The 19135-nt window shown below is 53.8% G+C and overlaps 1 protein-coding gene across 7 annotated transcripts in view; it reads right to left on the bottom strand.

Annotated features, from left to right (window-relative positions):
- LOC140000032 (telomerase protein component 1-like) overlaps nucleotides 1–19135 on the bottom strand; it is a 63291-nt gene that overhangs the window by 21932 nt on the left and 22224 nt on the right. For 5 of the 7 annotated variants that reach the window (XM_072029734.1, XM_072029733.1, XM_072029736.1 and 2 more), the window contains exons 14-18: nucleotides 6663–6759; nucleotides 6434–6595; nucleotides 4506–4748; nucleotides 2915–3308; nucleotides 870–1088 (exon numbers count right to left, since the gene is read on the bottom strand). In XM_072029734.1, the coding sequence (XP_071885835.1) occupies nucleotides 870–1088; nucleotides 2915–3308; nucleotides 4506–4748; nucleotides 6434–6595; nucleotides 6663–6759 (1115 nt within the window). The remainder of the gene's footprint in view (nucleotides 1–869; nucleotides 1089–2914; nucleotides 3309–4505; nucleotides 4749–6433; nucleotides 6596–6662; nucleotides 6760–19135) is intronic. The other 2 variants (XM_072029738.1, XM_072029735.1) reach the window with 2 other exon arrangements.

The following is a 19135-nucleotide window of genomic DNA, read 5'->3' as shown; positions in this document are numbered from 1 at the left end:
TAGACCCCATAGAGCCCCATAGAGACCCATAGACCCCATAGGGACCCATAGACCCCATAAAGACCCCCCAGCCCCATAGCGCCCCATAGAGACCCATTTATCCCCCCAAATCCCCCAAATCCCCCCCCAAACCCCCCAACCCCCCCCAAATCCCCCCAAATCCCCCCAAATCCCCCCAAAATCCCCCCAATTCCCCCCCAAATCCCCCCAAAATCCCCACAAAATCCCCCAAAACCCGCCCCAAAATCCCCCTAAAACCCTCCCAAAATCCCCCAAAATCCCCCAAATCCCCCCAAATTCCCCCCAAATCCCCCCAAACCCCCCAACCCCCCCCAATTCCCCCCCAAATCCCCCCAAAATCCCCACAAAATCCCCCAAAACCCGCCCCAAAATCCCCCTAAAACCCTCCCAAAATCCCCCAAAATCCCCCAAATCCCCCCAAATTCCCCCCAAATCCCCCCAAACCCCCCCAAATCCCCCCAAAATCCCCCAAAACCCCCCCAAATCCCCCCAAATCCCCCAAAATCCCCCATTTATCCCCCAAATCCCCCCAAATCCCCCCCCAAATCCCCCCCAAATCCCCCCAAATCCCCCAAACCCCCCCAAATCCCCCCCCAAAATCCCCCAAATCCCCCAAATTCCCCCCAAATCCCCCCAAATGTCCCAAACCCCCCCAAATCCCCCCCAAATCCCCCCCAAATCCCCCCAAACCCCCCCCAAATCCCCCCCAAAATCCCCCCAAATCTCCCCCAAAATCCCCCAAATCCCCCCAGGCCCCGCCCCCTCCCTTTAAGCCCCGCCCCCTCCCTTTAAGCCCCGCCCCCCTCCCCTTAAGCCCCGCCCCCTCCCTTTAGGCCCCGCCCCCTCACCTGTTCCCACGGCCAGCCCCGCCCCCGCCCCAGCGAGGGCCGTGATTGGTCCGCGCCGCAGGGGGCGGGGCTTGAAAAGGGGGCGGGGCCTGGCGGGGGGGGCGGGGACCTCCCAGCCCCACAGCGCCCCCCCGGGCCCCGCCCCCACCAGCTTGGCCCCGCCCACCCAGGTCACGTGGGTCACCAGGCCCCGCCCACCGCGCCAGCAGGGGGAGGGGCCTAGAGGGGGGGGCAAAAAAGGGGAGGGGCAACAAGGGGAGGGGTGATGACGTCATTGGTTGAACTGAAATTGGAAGAATTTTCCCCAAAATTTCCATGAGTTGGCCCAAATTCCCTCAATTTCCCCAAATTCCCACTTTTTTTCCCCAAATTTCCCCAAATTCTAACATTTTTCCCAAAATTTCCCACAAAATTTCCCCAAATTCCAACATTTTTCCCCAAATTCCCACAAATTTTACCAAATTCCTACAAATTTTCCCCAAATTCCAACATTTTTCCCCAAGTTCCTACAAATTTTTCTCAAATTCTAACATTTTTCCCCAAATTCCCACAAATTTTCCCGAAATTCCAACATTTTCCCCCCAATTCCTACAAATTTTCCCAAATTCCCACAATTTTTCCCAAATTCCTACAAATTTTCCCAAATTCTAACAATTTTTCCTGAAATTCCAACATTTTCCCCCCAATTCCTACAAATTTTCCCCAATTCCCAGAAATTTTCCCAAATTCCCACAAATTTTCTCCAAAATCCCATAATTTTACCCCAAATTCACACAAATATTCCCCAAATCCCCCCAATTTCCCCAAATTCCCACAAATTTTCCCTGAATTCCTGTATTTTTCCCCCAATTCCCACATTTTTCCCAAAATTGTCCCCAAAATTCCCCAAATTCTCACAATTTTTCCCCAAATTCCCATGATTTCCCCAAATACCCATAATTTTACCCCAAATTCCCCCTGAATGCCACCAAATTTTCACAAATTCCCACACTTTTCCCCCAAATTCCCACAATTTCCCCAAATCCCCGCAAACTTCCCCAAATTTGCCCCAAATCCCCATAAATTTTCCAATTCCCGCCAAATTCAATTCCCACAAATTTTACCCCAAATTCCCATAAAATTCCCCATAAAATCCCCCCAAATCCCCCCAAAACCCCCAAATCCCCCCAAATCCCTCCAACCCCCCCAACCCCCCCCAAATCCCCCTAAACTCCCCCAAACCCCCCCAACCCCCCCCAAATTCCCCCAATTTCCCCCCAAATCTCCCCCAAATCTCCCCCAAATCCTCCCAAATCCCCCCAATCTGTGCAAATCCCCCAAAATCCCCCCAAATCCCCCCCAAACTCCCTAATTCTCCCCCAAATTTTCCCAAATTCCCACAATTTCTCTCTAATTCCCCCAATTTTCCACAAAATTTCCCCAAATCCCACAAGATTTCCCCAAACTCCCCCAAATCCCCCCAAATCCCCCGAAACCCCCCCAAATCCCCCCGAAATCCCCCCAAATCACACAAAATTCCCCAAAATTCTCCAATTCCCCCCAATCCCCCCCAAATCCCCCCCAACCCCCCCCAAAATCCCCCCAAAACCCCCCAAATCCCCCCAAAATCCCCCCCAAACCCCTCCAAATCCCCCCAAAATTCTCCAATTCCCCCCAAATCCCCCCAAATCCCCCCAAATTTCCCCAAAATCCCCCCAAAATCCCCCAAATCCCCCCAATTTACCCCAAATTCCCCCAAATTTTCCCAAAATCCCCCCAAATCCCCCAAAATCTCCGCAAATCACCCAAAATTCCCCCCAAATCCCCCCAAACTCCCCCAAACCCCCCCCAAATCCCCCCAAAATCCCCCCCAAACCCCTCCAAATCCCCCCAAAATTCTCCAATTCCCCCCAAATCCCCCCAAATTTCCCCAAAATCCCCCCAAAATTCTCCAATTCCCCCCAAATCCCCCCAAATTTCCCCAAATTCCCCCAAAATCCCCCCAAAATCCCCCAAAATCCCCCCAAAACCCCCCAAACCCCCCCAAATCCCCCCCAAAATCTCACCCCAGGGTGCCCGGTACAGGGCCAGGCCCCCCCGGGGCTGCCCCACGGCCACGGCCCCTCCCCAGGGGTCAAAGGCCACGCCCAGCGCCGTGGTGACGTCATCAAGGGGGGCGGTGACGTCATCGATGACGTCATCAAAGCCTTCGATGATGTCATCGGGGTCTTCGGTGACGTCATCAGGGTCTTCAATGACGTCATCAAGGTCTTCGATGACGTCATCGGGCTCTCTGATGATGTCATCGTGGTTGATGACGTCATCAGGGTGGTTGATGACGTCATCGGGGTGGTTGATGACGTCATCACGGTCGATGACGTCATCACGGGAGGTGATGACGTCATCAAGGGGGGGGAGCTCCGCCCGCAGCCGGCCCGGCCCCGCCTCCCAAACCAGCACCTGGAAATGAGCCAAAAACGCCCGGATTTGGCCCAAAATCCGATAGAATGACCCCTCTCCACTAAAAGGAGCGAAAAAGAGCCAAAATCGGCAAAAATCACCCCAAATTCCCGCAGTTTATAACGATGTTTCCCCAAATTCATGTGAATTTATACATTTTTCCCCAAATTCCACCAAATTTACACAATTTTTCCCAAATTCACACAAAATTTCCCAAAATTCCCTAAAATTTCTGATTTTCCCCCCAATTTCCACAAATTTTCCCCAAATTTTCCACAAAAATTTCAAAATTTCCCTCAAGTTCCTGCAAAATTTCCCCAAGTTCCCCAAAAATACGAAATTTTCCCCAAATTTCCACAAAAATTCCCAAATTTTTTCTAATAATTCCAATATTTCCCTTAAGTTCCCATAATTTTTCTAAAAATTCCCTAAAATTTCCATTTTTTGTGCAAATTCCCAGAAATTTTCCCCGAGTTTCCCTAAAAATTCATTTTTTTCTCCAAATTCTCAAAATTTTTTCCCAAAATTTCCTCAAGAATTCTAAAATTTCCCTCAGATTTCCCCTCAACTTCCCAAAATTTTCCAATTTTCCTAAAAATTTCCAAAATCTGCACAAAATTCCCTAATTTTCCCCCAAATCCCCCCAAATTTTCCTAAATTCCCCAAAATTTCCCCAAATTCTCCTAAAGTCCCACAAATTTCCCCAAAATTTCCCCAAATTTTTCTAAATCCCCCCAAATTTCCCCACATTTTCATAAATTTCCACAAATTTCCCCCAGAATTTCCCGAAATTTTTATAAATCCTTTGAAATTTCCCCCAAATTCTCCCAATTTTTCCTAAATTCTCCAAATTTCCCCCAAACCACCCCAATATTCCTAATTTCCCCAGAATTCCCCCAAAATTCCCCTAAATTTCCCCCAATTTTTCTAAAAATCCCCCAAATTTTTTCTAAAACTTCCAAATTTTTTTCTAAAATTCCCCCCAATTTCCCCAAATCCCCCCAAATCCCCCCAAATTTGCCCAAATTCCCCCAAATTCCCCCAAATTTTTCTAAAATTTCCCAATTTTTTACTTAGGTTTCCCAATCTTTTTATAAAATTTCCCCAAATTTGCTTCAATTCCCCCAAATTCCCCCAAATTTGCCCAAAATTCCCCAAAATTCCCCCAAATTTGCCCAAAACTCCCCCAAATTTTACCTCCCCCCCCGCCCCAGCGGTGAGGATCCGGGTGGGCGGGGCCGGGGGCGGGGCGAAGGCGATGGCGGTCACGTGACCCGCCGCGTCGGCCAATCGCAGCGGGCGGGGCGGGGCGGGGGGCGGGGCCTCGTCGGGCCACGCCCACAGGCTCAAGGCCCCGCCCACCTGGGCCGCAGCCAATCGGGAGCCGTCGGCGCTCCAGCAAAGGGCACTGAACGGCGCCCCCCGGCGGGGACCCAGCTCCTGCACCAGTACAGACCAGTATGGACCAGTATAGACCAGTATAAACCGGTACAGACCGGTATAGACCAGTACCAACCAGTACAAACCAGTATAAACCAGTATAAACCAGTATGGACCAGTATGGACCAGTATGGACCAGTATAGGCCTTAACAGTACAGGCCAGTATAGACCAGTATAGACCAGTATAGACCAGTACAAACCAGTATAAACCAGTATAGACCAGTATGGACCAGTATGGACCGGTATGGACCAGTATAGACCGGTATAGACCAGTACCAACCAGTATGGACTGGTATAGACCAGTATAGACCAGTATGGACCAGTATGGACCAGTATGGACCTGTACAGGCCTTAACAGTACAGACCAGTATAGACCAGTATAAACCAGTATGGACCAGTACAAACCAGTATAGACCAGTACAGACCAATATAGACCAGTATGGACCAGTATGGACCGGTATAGACCGGTATAGACCAATACCAACCAGTATGGACTGGTATAGACCAGTATAGACCAGTATGGACCAGTATGGACCAGTATGGACCAGTACAGGCCTTAACAGTACAGGCCAGTATAGACCAGTATAGACCAGTATAGACCGGTACAAACCAGTATAAACCAGTATAGACCGGTATGGACCAGTATAGACCAGTATGGACCAGTACGGACCACTACAGGCCTTAACAGTACAGACCAGTATGGACCACTATAGCCGAATATGGCCCCATTACCCCTCCCAGTCCCTCCCAGTCCCCTCCCAGTATATCCCAGTCCCCCCCAATCCCTTTTTAACCCCCCCAAACCCCCTCCCAGCCCCTCCCAGTCCCCCCCCACCCCCTCCCAGTATATCCCAGTATACCCCAAACCCCCTCCCAGGCCCTCCCAGTATATCCCAGTGCCCCCCCACCCCCTCCCAGTCCCTCCCAGTCCCCCCCAATCCCCCTTTAACCCTCCCATAACCCCCCTTAACCCCCCTACCCCCTCCCAGTCCCCCCCAGCGCCCCCCAGTCCCCTCCCAGTCCCCTCCCAGTATATCCCAGTCCCTCCCAGTATCCCCAAATCCCCCCAAATTCCCCCCACAACCCCCCCATAACCCCCCATAACCCCCCCAAACCCCCTCCCAGTCCCCCCCAGTGCCCCCCCACCCCCTCCCAGTATATCCCAGTCCCCTCCCAGTCCCCTCCCAGTATATCCCAGTATATCCCAGTATCCCCCAATTCCCTCCCAGTCCCCCCCAATCCCCCTTTAACCCCCCCAAACCCCCTCCCAGTGCCTCCCAGTGCCCCCCCACCCCCTCCCAGTCCCTCCCAGTTCAATCCCAGTATATCCCAGTATCCCCCAACCCCCTCCCAGTCCTTCCCAGTGCCCTCCCAGTATCCCCCAGTATACCCCAGTCCCCCCAAAACCCCCCATATCCCCCCCCAAACCCCCCCCCAAACCCCCCCAACCCCCTCCCAGTCCCCTCCCAGTGCCCCCCAGCCCCCCCCCACCCCCTCCCAGTATATCCCAGTCCCCTCCCAGTACATCCCAGTATAACCCAGTCCCCCCAAAACCCCCCACAACCCCCCCAAAACCCCCCCAAACCCCCCCAAACCCCCTCCCAGTCCCTCCCAGTATATCCCAGTATACCCCAGTCCCTCCCAGTGCCCTCCCAGTACCTCCCAGTCCCCCCCAGTCACTCACCAGTACGTCCCCGTCCCCCCCCCCCAGCAGGGCCAGGCGCCCCCCCCACCCCCCCACCGCCACCTCCCCCCCCCCCCCCCGGGGCCGGACCCCCAGGGCCAGGAGGGGGGGGCCGAGGGGGCGGAGCCAGAGGGGGGCGGGGCCGGGGGGGAGGGGCCACTCCTAGAGGAGGGGATGACGTCATCAGTGACGTCATCGATGACGTCATCAAGGGGGGGGGGGGCCTTACCTGGAGGGTCCCGTCCAGGCCGGTGCTCAGCAGCCCCCCCCCGGGCCGGGGGCTCAGGGCGGTCACCGGGCCCCGGTGGGCCTGGGCGCCCCATAGCCTGCCCCATAGCGCCCCATAAGTGCCCCATAAGTGCCCCATAAGTGCCCCATAAGTGCCCCATAAGTGACCCATAAGTGCCCCATAAGTGCCCCATAAGTGCCCCATAAGTGACCCATAAGTGCCCCATAGCTGCCCCATAAGTGACCCATAAGTGCCCCATAAGTGCCCCATAAGTGCCCCATAAGTGACCCATAAGTGCCCCATAAGTGCCCCATAAGTGCCCCATAAGTGACCCATAAGTGCCCCATAGCTGCCCCATAAGTGACCCATAAGTGCCCCATAAGTGCCCCATAAGTGCCCCATAAGTGACCCATAAGTGCCCCATAAGTGCCCCATAAGTGCCCCATAAGTGCCCCATAAGTGACCCATAAGTGACCCATAAGTGCCCCATAGCGCCCCATAAGTGACCCATAAGTGCCCCATAAGTGCCTCATAAGTGCCCCATAAGTGCCCCATAAGTGCCCCATAGCGACCCATAAGTGACCCATAAGTGACCCATAAGTGCCCCATAAGTGACCCATAGCCTGCCCCATAGCGCCCCATAAGTGACCCATAACCATCCCATAATGATCCTATAACTGCCCCATAGCTGCCCCATAAGTGACCCATAGCGCCCCATAAGTGCCCCATAAGTGACCCATAAGTGCCCCATAAGTGACCCATAAGTGACCCCATAGCTGCCCCATAGCGCCCCATAAGTGACCCATAAGTGCCCCATAAGTGCCCCATAAGTGCCCCATAAGTGCCCCATAGCGCCCCATAAGTGACCCATAAGTGCCCCATAAGTGCCCCATAAGTGACCCATAAGTGCCCCATAAGTGACCCATAAGTGCCCCATAAGTGCCCCATAAGTGACCCATAAGTGCCCCATAAGTGCCCCATAAGTGCCCCATAAGTGCCTCATAAGTGCCCCATAAGTGCCCCATAAGTGCCCCATAAGTGCCCCATAAGTGACCCATAAGTGCCCCATAAGTGACCCATAAGTGACCCATAAGTGACCCATAAGTGCCCCATAGCGCCCCATAAGTGCCCCATAAGTGCCCCATAAGTGACCCATAAGTGCCCCATAAGTGCCCCATAAGTGCCCCATAAGTGACCCATAAGTGACCCATAAGTGACCCCATAAGTGCCCCATAAGTGACCCATAAGTGACCCATAAGTGCCCCATAAGTGACCCCATAAGTGCCCCATAAGTGACCCATAAGTGCCCCATAAGTGCCCCATAAGTGACCCATAAGTGACCCATAAGTGCCCCATAAGTGCCCCATAGCGCCCCATAAGTGACCCATAAGTGACCCCATAGCTGCCCCATAGCTGCCCCATAGCGCCCCATAAGTGCCCCATAAGTGCCCCATAAGTGCCCCATAAGTGCCCCATAAGTGACCCATAAGTGACCCATAAGTGACCCCATAGCGCCCCATAAGTGACCCATAAGTGACCCATAAGTGCCCCATAAGTGACCCATAAGTGACCCATAAGTGCCCCATAAGTGACCCATAAGTGACCCATAAGTGACCCATAAGTGACCCCATAGCTGCCCCATAGCGCCCCATAAGTGACCCATAAGTGCCCCATAAGTGCCCCATAAGTGCCCCATAAGTGACCCATAAGTGACCCATAGCGCCCCATAAGTGACCCCATAATTGACCCCATAAGTGCCCCATAGTGACCCATAAGTGACCCATAAGTGCCCCATAAGTGCCCCATAAGTGACCCATAAGTGACCCATAAGTGCCCCATAAGTGCCCCATAAGTGCCCCATAAGTGACCCATAAGTGACCCATAAGTGACCCATAAGTGCCCCATAGCTGCCCCATAGAGACCCCATAATGATCCCGTAAGTGCCCCATAAGTGCCCCATAAGTGCCCCATAAGTGACCCATAGTGCCCCATAAGTGCCCCATAAGTGCCCCATAAGTGACCCATAACTGACCCATAGCGACCCATAAGTGCCCCATAAGTGCCCCATAAGTGCCCCATAAGTGACCCATAAGTGACCCATAAGTGACCCCATAGCCTGCCCCATAGCGCCCCATAAGTGACCCATAGTGACCCATAAGTGTCCCATAAGTGTCCCATAAGTGCCCCATAACTGCCCCATAAGTGACCCATAAGTGCCCCATAGCGCCCCATAAGTGACCCATAAGTGCCCCATAAGTGCCCCATAAGTGCCCCATAAGTGCCCCATAAGTGCCCCATAACCATCCCATAATGATCCTATAACTGCCCCATAGCTGCCCCATAAGTGACCCATAAGTGACCCGTAAGTGCCCCATAAGTGCCCCATAAGTGACCCATAAGTGCCCCATAAGTGCCTCATAAGTGACCCATAAGTGCCCCATAAGTGACCCCATGGCTGCCCCATAGCGCCCCATAAGTGACCCCATAGAGACCCCACAGAGACCCCGTAGCTGCCCCATAGAGACCCATAAGTGACCCATAAGTGCCCCATAAGTGCCCCATAAGTGACCCATAGCGCCCCATAAGTGCCCCATAAGTGCCCCATAAGTGACCCATAAGTGCCCCATAAGTGCCCCATAAGTGACCCATAAGTGCCCCATAAGTGCCCCATAAGTGCCCCATAAGTGACCCATAAGTGACCCATAAGTGCCCCATAGCCTGCCCCATAGCTGCCCCATAAGTGCCCCATAGCTGCCCCATAGCGCCCCATAAGTGCCCCATAAGTGCCCCATAAGTGCCCCATAAGTGCCCCATAGCGCCCCATAAGTGCCCCATAAGTGCCCCATAAGTGACCCATAAGTGCCCCATAGCGCCCCATAAGTGCCCCATAAGTGCCCCATAAGTGACCCATAAGTGACCCATAAGTGCCCCATAAGTGCCCCATAGCTGCCCCATAGCGACCCATAAGTGACCCCAGTGTGACCCATAAGTGACCCCATAGCTGCCCCATAAGTGCCCCATAAGTGCCCCATAAGTGCCCCATAAGTGTCCCATAAGTGACCCATAAGTGACCCCATAGCCTGCCCCATAGCGCCCCATAAGTGACCCATAAGTGACCCCATAGCTGCCCCATAGCGACCCATAAGTGCCCCATAAGTGCCCCATAAGTGACCCATAAGTGACCCATAAGTGCCCCATAAGTGCCCGATAAGTGACCCATAAGCGCCCCATAAGTGACCAAAAGTGCCCCATAAGTGCCCCATAAGTGCCCCATAAGTGCCCCATAAGTGACCCCATAGCTGCCCCATAGCGCCCCATAAGTGACCCATAAGTGACCCATAAGTGACCCATAAGTGCCCCATAGCGCCCCATAAGTGCCCCATAAGTGACCCATAAGTGACCCATAAGTGCCCCATAAGTGACCCATAAGTGACCCATAAGTGCCCCATAAGTGACCCATAAGTGACCCATAAGTGACCCCATAGCCTGCCCCATAGCGCCCCATAAGTGACCCATAAGTGACCCCATAGCTGCCCCATAGCGCCCCATAAGTGCCCCATAAGTGCCCCATAAGTGCCCCATAAGTGACCCATAAGTGCCCCATAAGTGCCCCATAAGTGACCCATAAGTGACCCCATAATGATCCCATAAGTGCCCCATAGCCTGCCCCATAGCGCCCCATAAGTGCCCCATAAGTGCCCCATAAGTGCCCCATAAGTGCCCCATAAGTGCCCCATAAGTGACCCCATAGCGCCCCATAAGTGCCCCATAAGTGCCCCATAAGTGACCCATAAGTGACCCCATAGCGCCCCATAAGTGCCCCATAAGTGCCCCATAAGTGCCCCATAAGTGCCCCATAAGTGACCCCATAATGATCCCATAAGTGCCCCATAGCCTGCCCCATAGCGCCCCATAAGTGCCCCATAAGTGCCCCATAAGTGCCCCATAAGTGCCCCATAAGTGCCCCATAAGTGACCCCATAGCGCCCCATAAGTGCCCCATAAGTGCCCCATAAGTGACCCATAAGTGACCCCATAGCGCCCCATAAGTGCCCCATAAGTGCCCCATAAGTGCCCCATAAGTGACCCCATAGCGCCCCATAAGTGCCCCATAAGTGCCCCATAAGTGCCCCATAAGTGACCCCATAGCGCCCCATAAGTGCCCCATAAGTGCCCCATAAGTGCCCCATAAGTGACCCCATAGCGCCCCATAAGTGCCCCATAAGTGCCCCATAAGTGCCCCATAAGTGACCCCATAGCGCCCCATAAGTGCCCCATAAGTGCCCCATAAGTGACCCATAAGTGACCCCATAGCGCCCCATAAGTGCCCCATAAGTGCCCCATAAGTGCCCCATAAGTGACCCCATAGCGCCCCATAAGTGCCCCATAAGTGCCCCATAAGTGACCCATAAGTGCCCCATAGCGCCCCATAAGTGCCCCATAAGTGCCCCATAAGTGCCCCATAAGTGACCCATAAGTGCCCCATAACTGCCCCATAAGTGCCCCATAAGTGCCCCATAGCTGCCCCATAGCGCCCCATAAGTGCCCCATAAGTGACCCATAAGTGACCCCATAGCTGCCCCATAAGTGACCCATAAGTGACCCATAAGTGCCCCATAAGTGACCCATAGGTGCCCCATAGCGCCCCATAAGTGCCCCATAAGTGCCCCATAAGTGCCCCATAAGTGACCCATAAGTGCCCCATAGCGCCCCATAAGTGACCCATAAGTGCCCCATAAGTGACCCATAAGTGACCCATAAGTGACGGCAGAGAGACCCCATAGTGATCCCATAAGTGCCCCATAGCCATCCCATAATGATCCTATAACTGCCCCATAGCTGCCCCATAGCAACCTATAAGTGACCCATAGAGACCCCATAACCATCCCATAATGATCCCATAACTGCCCCATAAGTGCCCCATAGCTGCCCCATAACCACCCCATAACTGCCCCATAACCACCCCATAACCACCCCATAACCACCCCATAGCTGCCCCATAGCCGCCCCATAGCTGCCCCATAGCCGCCCCATAGCGCCCCATAAGTGCCCCATAATCACCCCATAGCGCCCCATACCCACCCCATAAGTGCCCCATAACCACCCCACCCCCGCCCCATAGCTGCCCCATAGCCGCCCCATAGCGCCCCATAGCTGCCCCATAGCCGCCCCATAGCCGCCCCATAGCGCCCCATAACCACCCCATAGCTGCCCCATAGCCGCCCCATAGCCGCCCCATAGCGCCCCATAACCACCCCATAGCTGCCCCATAGCTGCCCCATAGCCGCCCCATAGCTGCCCCATAGCGCCCCATAAGTGCCCCATAATCACCCCATAGCGCCCCATACCCACCCCATAAGTGCCCCATAACCACCCCACCCCCGCCCCATAGCTGCCCCATAGCGACCCATAAGTGCCCCATAAGTGCCCCATAAGTGACCCATAAGTGACCCATAAGTGCCCCATAAGTGCCCGATAAGTGACCCATAAGCGCCCCATAAGTGACCAAAAGTGCCCCATAAGTGCCCCATAAGTGCCCCATAAGTGCCCCATAAGTGACCCCATAGCTGCCCCATAGCGCCCCATAAGTGACCCATAAGTGACCCATAAGTGACCCATAAGTGCCCCATAGCGCCCCATAAGTGCCCCATAAGTGACCCATAAGTGACCCATAAGTGCCCCATAAGTGACCCATAAGTGACCCATAAGTGCCCCATAAGTGACCCATAAGTGACCCATAAGTGACCCCATAGCCTGCCCCATAGCGCCCCATAAGTGACCCATAAGTGACCCCATAGCTGCCCCATAGCGCCCCATAAGTGCCCCATAAGTGCCCCATAAGTGCCCCATAAGTGACCCATAAGTGCCCCATAAGTGCCCCATAAGTGACCCATAAGTGACCCCATAATGATCCCATAAGTGCCCCATAGCCTGCCCCATAGCGCCCCATAAGTGCCCCATAAGTGCCCCATAAGTGCCCCATAAGTGCCCCATAAGTGCCCCATAAGTGACCCCATAGCGCCCCATAAGTGCCCCATAAGTGCCCCATAAGTGACCCATAAGTGACCCCATAGCGCCCCATAAGTGCCCCATAAGTGCCCCATAAGTGCCCCATAAGTGCCCCATAAGTGACCCCATAATGATCCCATAAGTGCCCCATAGCCTGCCCCATAGCGCCCCATAAGTGCCCCATAAGTGCCCCATAAGTGCCCCATAAGTGCCCCATAAGTGCCCCATAAGTGACCCCATAGCGCCCCATAAGTGCCCCATAAGTGCCCCATAAGTGACCCATAAGTGACCCCATAGCGCCCCATAAGTGCCCCATAAGTGCCCCATAAGTGCCCCATAAGTGACCCCATAGCGCCCCATAAGTGCCCCATAAGTGCCCCATAAGTGCCCCATAAGTGACCCCATAGCGCCCCATAAGTGCCCCATAAGTGCCCCATAAGTGCCCCATAAGTGACCCCATAGCGCCCCATAAGTGCCCCATAAGTGCCCCATAAGTGCCCCATAAGTGACCCCATAGCGCCCCATAAGTGCCCCATAAGTGCCCCATAAGTGACCCATAAGTGACCCCATAGCGCCCCATAAGTGCCCCATAAGTGCCCCATAAGTGCCCCATAAGTGACCCCATAGCGCCCCATAAGTGCCCCATAAGTGCCCCATAAGTGACCCATAAGTGCCCCATAGCGCCCCATAAGTGCCCCATAAGTGCCCCATAAGTGCCCCATAAGTGACCCATAAGTGCCCCATAACTGCCCCATAAGTGCCCCATAAGTGCCCCATAGCTGCCCCATAGCGCCCCATAAGTGCCCCATAAGTGACCCATAAGTGACCCCATAGCTGCCCCATAAGTGACCCATAAGTGACCCATAAGTGCCCCATAAGTGACCCATAGCTGCCCCATAGCGCCCCATAAGTGCCCCATAAGTGCCCCATAAGTGCCCCATAAGTGACCCATAAGTGCCCCATAGCGCCCCATAAGTGACCCATAAGTGCCCCATAAGTGACCCATAAGTGACCCATAAGTGACGGCAGAGAGACCCCATAGTGATCCCATAAGTGCCCCATAGCCATCCCATAATGATCCTATAACTGCCCCATAGCTGCCCCATAGCAACCTATAAGTGACCCATAGAGACCCCATAACCATCCCATAATGATCCCATAACTGCCCCATAAGTGCCCCATAGCTGCCCCATAACCACCCCATAACTGCCCCATAACCACCCCATAACCACCCCATAACCACCCCATAGCTGCCCCATAGCCGCCCCATAGCTGCCCCATAGCCGCCCCATAGCGCCCCATAAGTGCCCCATAATCACCCCATAGCGCCCCATACCCACCCCATAAGTGCCCCATAACCACCCCACCCCCGCCCCATAGCTGCCCCATAGCCGCCCCATAGCGCCCCATAGCTGCCCCATAGCCGCCCCATAGCCGCCCCATAGCGCCCCATAACCACCCCATAGCTGCCCCATAGCCGCCCCATAGCCGCCCCATAGCGCCCCATAACCACCCCATAGCTGCCCCATAGCTGCCCCATAGCCGCCCCATAGCTGCCCCATAGCGCCCCACCTGTGCCCCCTGCGCAGGTCCCAGAGCTCCAGGTCCCCCCCGGCCCCGCCCAGCGCGATGACGTCATCGGTGACGAAAGCCACGGCCGTCACCCCCCCCACGCTGCCCTGCAGCTCCTGCAGCACCTGCAACCAGTACGGACCAGTAGAAACCAGTACAAACCAGTAAAAACCAGTACAGACCAGTATAACCAGTATAAACCAGTATAGACCAGTATGGACCAGTATGGACCAGTATGGACCAGTATGGACCCACCCACAACCCCTTCTCCCCTGCCTCCCGCCCCAGTCTCACACCAGTATAGACCAGTATATACCAGTATAAACCAGTACAGACCAGTATAGACCAGTATAAACCATTATAAACCAGTATGGACCAGTATGGACCAGTATGGACCAGTATGGACCCATCCACAACCCATTCTACCCCTCCTCCCGCCCCAGTCTCACACCAGTATAGACCAATCTAGACCAGTATACACCAGTATAGACCAGTATGGACCAGTATAAACCAGTATGGACCAGTATAGACCGGTATAGACCAGTATAGACCAGTATAAACCAGTATATACCAGTGTAGACCAGTATAGACCAGTATAAATGCCCAGTTCTCCCTCCCAGTCCCTCCCAGTCCCCCCATTACCCCATCCCAGTCCCTCCCAGTCCTTCCCAGTCCATCCCAGTTCCCCCCAGTCCCTCCCAGTTCTCCCCAGTTCCCTCCCAGTTCCCCCCAGTCCCCCCATTTCCCCTCCCAGTCCCTCCCAGTTCCCCCCAGTTGCCCCCAGTTCCCTCCCAGTTCCCTCCCAGTCCCTCCCTGTCCCTCCCAGTTTGCTCCCAGTATGCCCCAATTCCCCCCAGTCCCCCCATTACCCCCTCCCAGTCCCTCCCAGTTCCTCCCAGTTCCCTCCCAGTTCCCCCCAGTCCCTCCCAGTTTGCTCCCAGTATGCCCCAGTTCCCCCCAGTCCCCCCATTACACCCTCCCAGTCCCCCCAAATCCCCTCCCAGTCCCTCCCAGTCCCTCCCAGTCCCCTCCCAGTCTCTCCCAGTCCCTCCCAGTCCCCCCCCAGCCCCGTCCCAGTGCTCCCAGTGCTCCCAGTACCCGGCCGTTACTGGTTTCCAGCAGCTGGACCCCTCCCCGGGCGCTGCCCACGGCCGCCCCCAGCCCCGAGGGGGCCACGGCCACGGCCAGGGGGGAGGGGGAGGCCTGGGGGGGCCTGCGGGGAGGATTTTGGGGTGAATTCCGGTGATTTTGGGGCATTTGGGAATTGGGGGGGTTTGGGGTGAATTCGGGGGATTTTGGGACATTTGGGAATTGGATCATTTTGGGGTGAATTCGGGGAGATTTGGGGCATTTCGGACCTGGCGATTTTGGGGTGAATTCAGGGGGATTTGGGTCATTTGGGATATGGGAGATTTGGGGGGATTTTGGGTGAATTCAGGCGATTTTGGGGCATTTGGGAATTGGATCATTTTGGGGTGAATTCGGGTGAATTTGGGTCATTTGGGCCATGCTGATTTTGGGGTGAATTCGGGGGATTTTGGGGTAGATTCGGAGGATTTGGGATATGGCGATTTTGGGGTGAATTCGGGGGGATTTGGGTCATTTGGGATATGGGAGATTTGGGGGGATTTTGGGGTGAATTCAGGCGATTTTGGGGCATTTGGGAATTGGATCATTTTGGGGTGAATTCGGGGAGATTTGGGGCATTTCGGACATGGTGATTTTGGGGTGAATTCAGGGGATTTTGGGGTAGATTCGGAGGCTTTGGGATACGGCGATTTTGGGGTGAATTCGGGTGATTTTGGGGCATTTGGGAATTGGGGGATTTGGGGTGAAATCGGGGCGATTCGGCCCGTTTGGGATCGGGGCGATTTTGGGGCGAATTCGCGGGGTTTTGGCTCATTTGGGCCGGGGATGATTTTGGGGTGAATTCGGGGGATTTTGGGTCATTTGGGCGATGCCAATTTTGGGGTGAATTCGGGGGATTTTGGGGTAGATTCGGAGGATTTGGGATATGGCGATTTTGGGGTGAATTTGGGCAATTTTGGGGCATTTGGGAATTGGATCATTTTGGGGTGAATTCGGGGAGATTTGGGGCATTTCGGACCTGGCGATTTTGGAGTGAATTCGGGGGATTTTGGGGTAGATTCGGAGGCTTTGGGATATGGCAATTTTGGGGTGAATTCGGGCAATTTTGGGGCATTTGGGAATTGGATCATTTTGGGGTGAATTTGGGGGGATTTGGGACATTTCGGACCTGGTGATTTTGGGGTGAATTCGGGGGATTTTGGGGTAGATTCGGGGGATTTGCAATATGGTGATTTTGGGGTGAATTCAGGGGGATTTGGGGCATTTGGGATATGGGAGAATTGGGGGGATTTTTGGGGTGAATTCAGGCGATTTTGGGACATTTGGGAATTAGATCATTTTGGGGTGAATTCGGGGAGATTTGGGTCATTTGGGCGATGCCAATTTTGGGGTGAATTCGGGGGATTTTGGGGTAGATTCGGAGGCTTTGGGATATGAGGAATTTGGGGTGAATTCGGGGGGATTTGGCCCGTTTGGGATCGGGGCGATTTTGGGGTGAATTCAGGGAGATTCGGGTCATTTGGGCCATGCTGATTTTGGGGTGAATTTGGGGGATTTTGGGGTAGATTCGGGGGATTTGGGATATGACGAATTTGGGGTGAATTCGGGGAGATTTGGGTCATTTGGGATATGGGAGATTTGGGGGGATTTTGGGGTGAATTCAGGCGATTTTGGGTCATTTGGGAATTGGATCATTTTGGGGTGAATTCGGGTGATTTGGGGTCATTTGGGCCATGCCAATTTTGGGGTGAATTCGGGGGATTTTGGGGTAGATTCGGAGGATTTGGGATATGAGGAATTTGGGGTGAATTCGGGGGGATTTGGGTCATTTGGGCCGGGAATCATTTTGGGGTGAATTCGGGTGAATTTGGGGCATTTCGGACCTGGCGATTTTGGGGTGAATTCGGGGCATTTTGGGGTAGATTCGGAGGCTTTGGGATATGAGGAATTTGGGGTGAATTCGGGGGGATTTGGGATATGGGAGATTTGGGGGGATTTTGGGGGGAATTCCGGCGATTTTGGGACATTTGGGAATTGGATCATTTTGGGGTGAATTTGGGGAGATTTGGGTCATTTGGGCGATGCCAATTTTGGGGTGAATTTGGGGGATTTTGGGGTAGATTCGGAGGCTTTGGGATATGGCAATTTTGGGGTGAATTCGGGGAGATTTGGGACATTTTGGACCTGGTGATTTTGGGGTGAATTCGGGGGATTTTGGGGTAGATTCGGGGGCTTTGGGATATGGCGATTTTGGGGTGAATTCGGGGGGATTTGGGGCATTTGGGATATGGGAGATTTGGGGGGATTTTGGGGTGAATTCAGGCGATTTTGGGGCATTTGAGAATTGGATCATTTGGGGGTGAATTCGGGTGAATTTGGGTCATTTGGGCCATGCTGATTTTGGGGTGAATTCGGGGGATTTTGGGGTAGATTCGGAGGATTTTGGACCTGGTGATTTTGGGGTGAATTCGGGGGATTTTGGGGTAGATTCGGGGGCTTTGGGATATGGCGATTCTGGGGTGAATTCGGGCAATTTTGGGGCATTTGGGAATTGGATCATTTTGGGGTGAATTCGGGGAGATTTGGGGCATTTCGGACATGGTGATTTTGGGGTGAATTCGGGGGATTTTGGGGTAGATTCGGAGGCTTTGGGATATGGCAATTTTGGGGTGAATTCAGGGAGATTCGGCCCGTTTGGGATCGGGGCGATTTTGGGGCGAATTCGCGGGGTTTTGGCTCATTTGGACCGGGGATGATTTTGGGGTGAATTCGGGGGATTTTGGGGTAGATTCAGAGGCTTTGGGATATGGTGATTTTGGGGTGAATTCGGGGAGATTTGGGGCATTTGGGATATGGGAGATTTGGGGGGATTTTGGGGTGAATTCAGGCGATTTTGGGGCATTTGAGAATTGGATCATTTGGGGGTGAATTCGGGTGAATTTGGGTCATTTGGGCCATGCTGATTTTGGGGTGAATTCGGGGGATTTTGGGGTAGATTCGGAGGATTTTGGACCTGGTGATTTTGGGGTGAATTCGGGGGATTTTGGGGTAGATTCGGGGGCTTTGGGATATGGCGATTCTGGGGTGAATTCGGGCAATTTTGGGGCATTTGGGAATTGGATCATTTTGGGGTGAATTCGGGGAGATTTGGGGCATTTCGGACATGGTGATTTTGGGGTGAATTCGGGGGATTTTGGGGTAGATTCGGAGGCTTTGGGATATGGCAATTTTGGGGTGAATTCAGGGAGATTCGGCCCGTTTGGGATCGGGGCGATTTTGGGGCGAATTCGCGGGGTTTTGGCTCATTTGGACCGGGGATGATTTTGGGGTGAATTCGGGGGATTTTGGGGTAGATTCAGAGGCTTTGGGATATGGTGATTTTGGGGTGAATTCGGGGAGATTTGGGGCATTTGGGATATGGGAGATTTGGGGGGATTTTGGGGTGAATTCAGGCGATTTTGGGACATTTGGGAATTGGATCATTTTGGGGTGAATTTGGGGAGATTTGGGTCATTTGGGCCATGCTGATTTTGGGGTGAATTTGGGGGATTTTGGGGTAGATTCGGGGGATTTGGGATATGAGGAATTTGGGGTGAATTCGGGGAGATTTGGGTCATTTCGGACCTGGCGATTTTGGGGTGAATTCGGGGGATTTTGGGGTAGATTCGTAGGCTTTGGGATATGACGATTTTGGGGTGTATTCGGGCAATTTTGGGGCATTTGAGAATTGGATCATTTTGGGGTGAATTCGGGTGAATTTGGGTCATTTGGGCCATGCTGATTTGGGGGTGAATTCGGGGGATT

Source organism: Anas platyrhynchos, chromosome 31 (assembly GCF_047663525.1).
Source record: "Anas platyrhynchos isolate ZD024472 breed Pekin duck chromosome 31, IASCAAS_PekinDuck_T2T, whole genome shotgun sequence".
Taxonomy (NCBI): Eukaryota; Metazoa; Chordata; class Aves; order Anseriformes; family Anatidae; genus Anas; species Anas platyrhynchos.
Note: the sequence above shows the minus strand (reverse complement) of the source record. Positions and strands in the feature narration are given on the sequence as shown.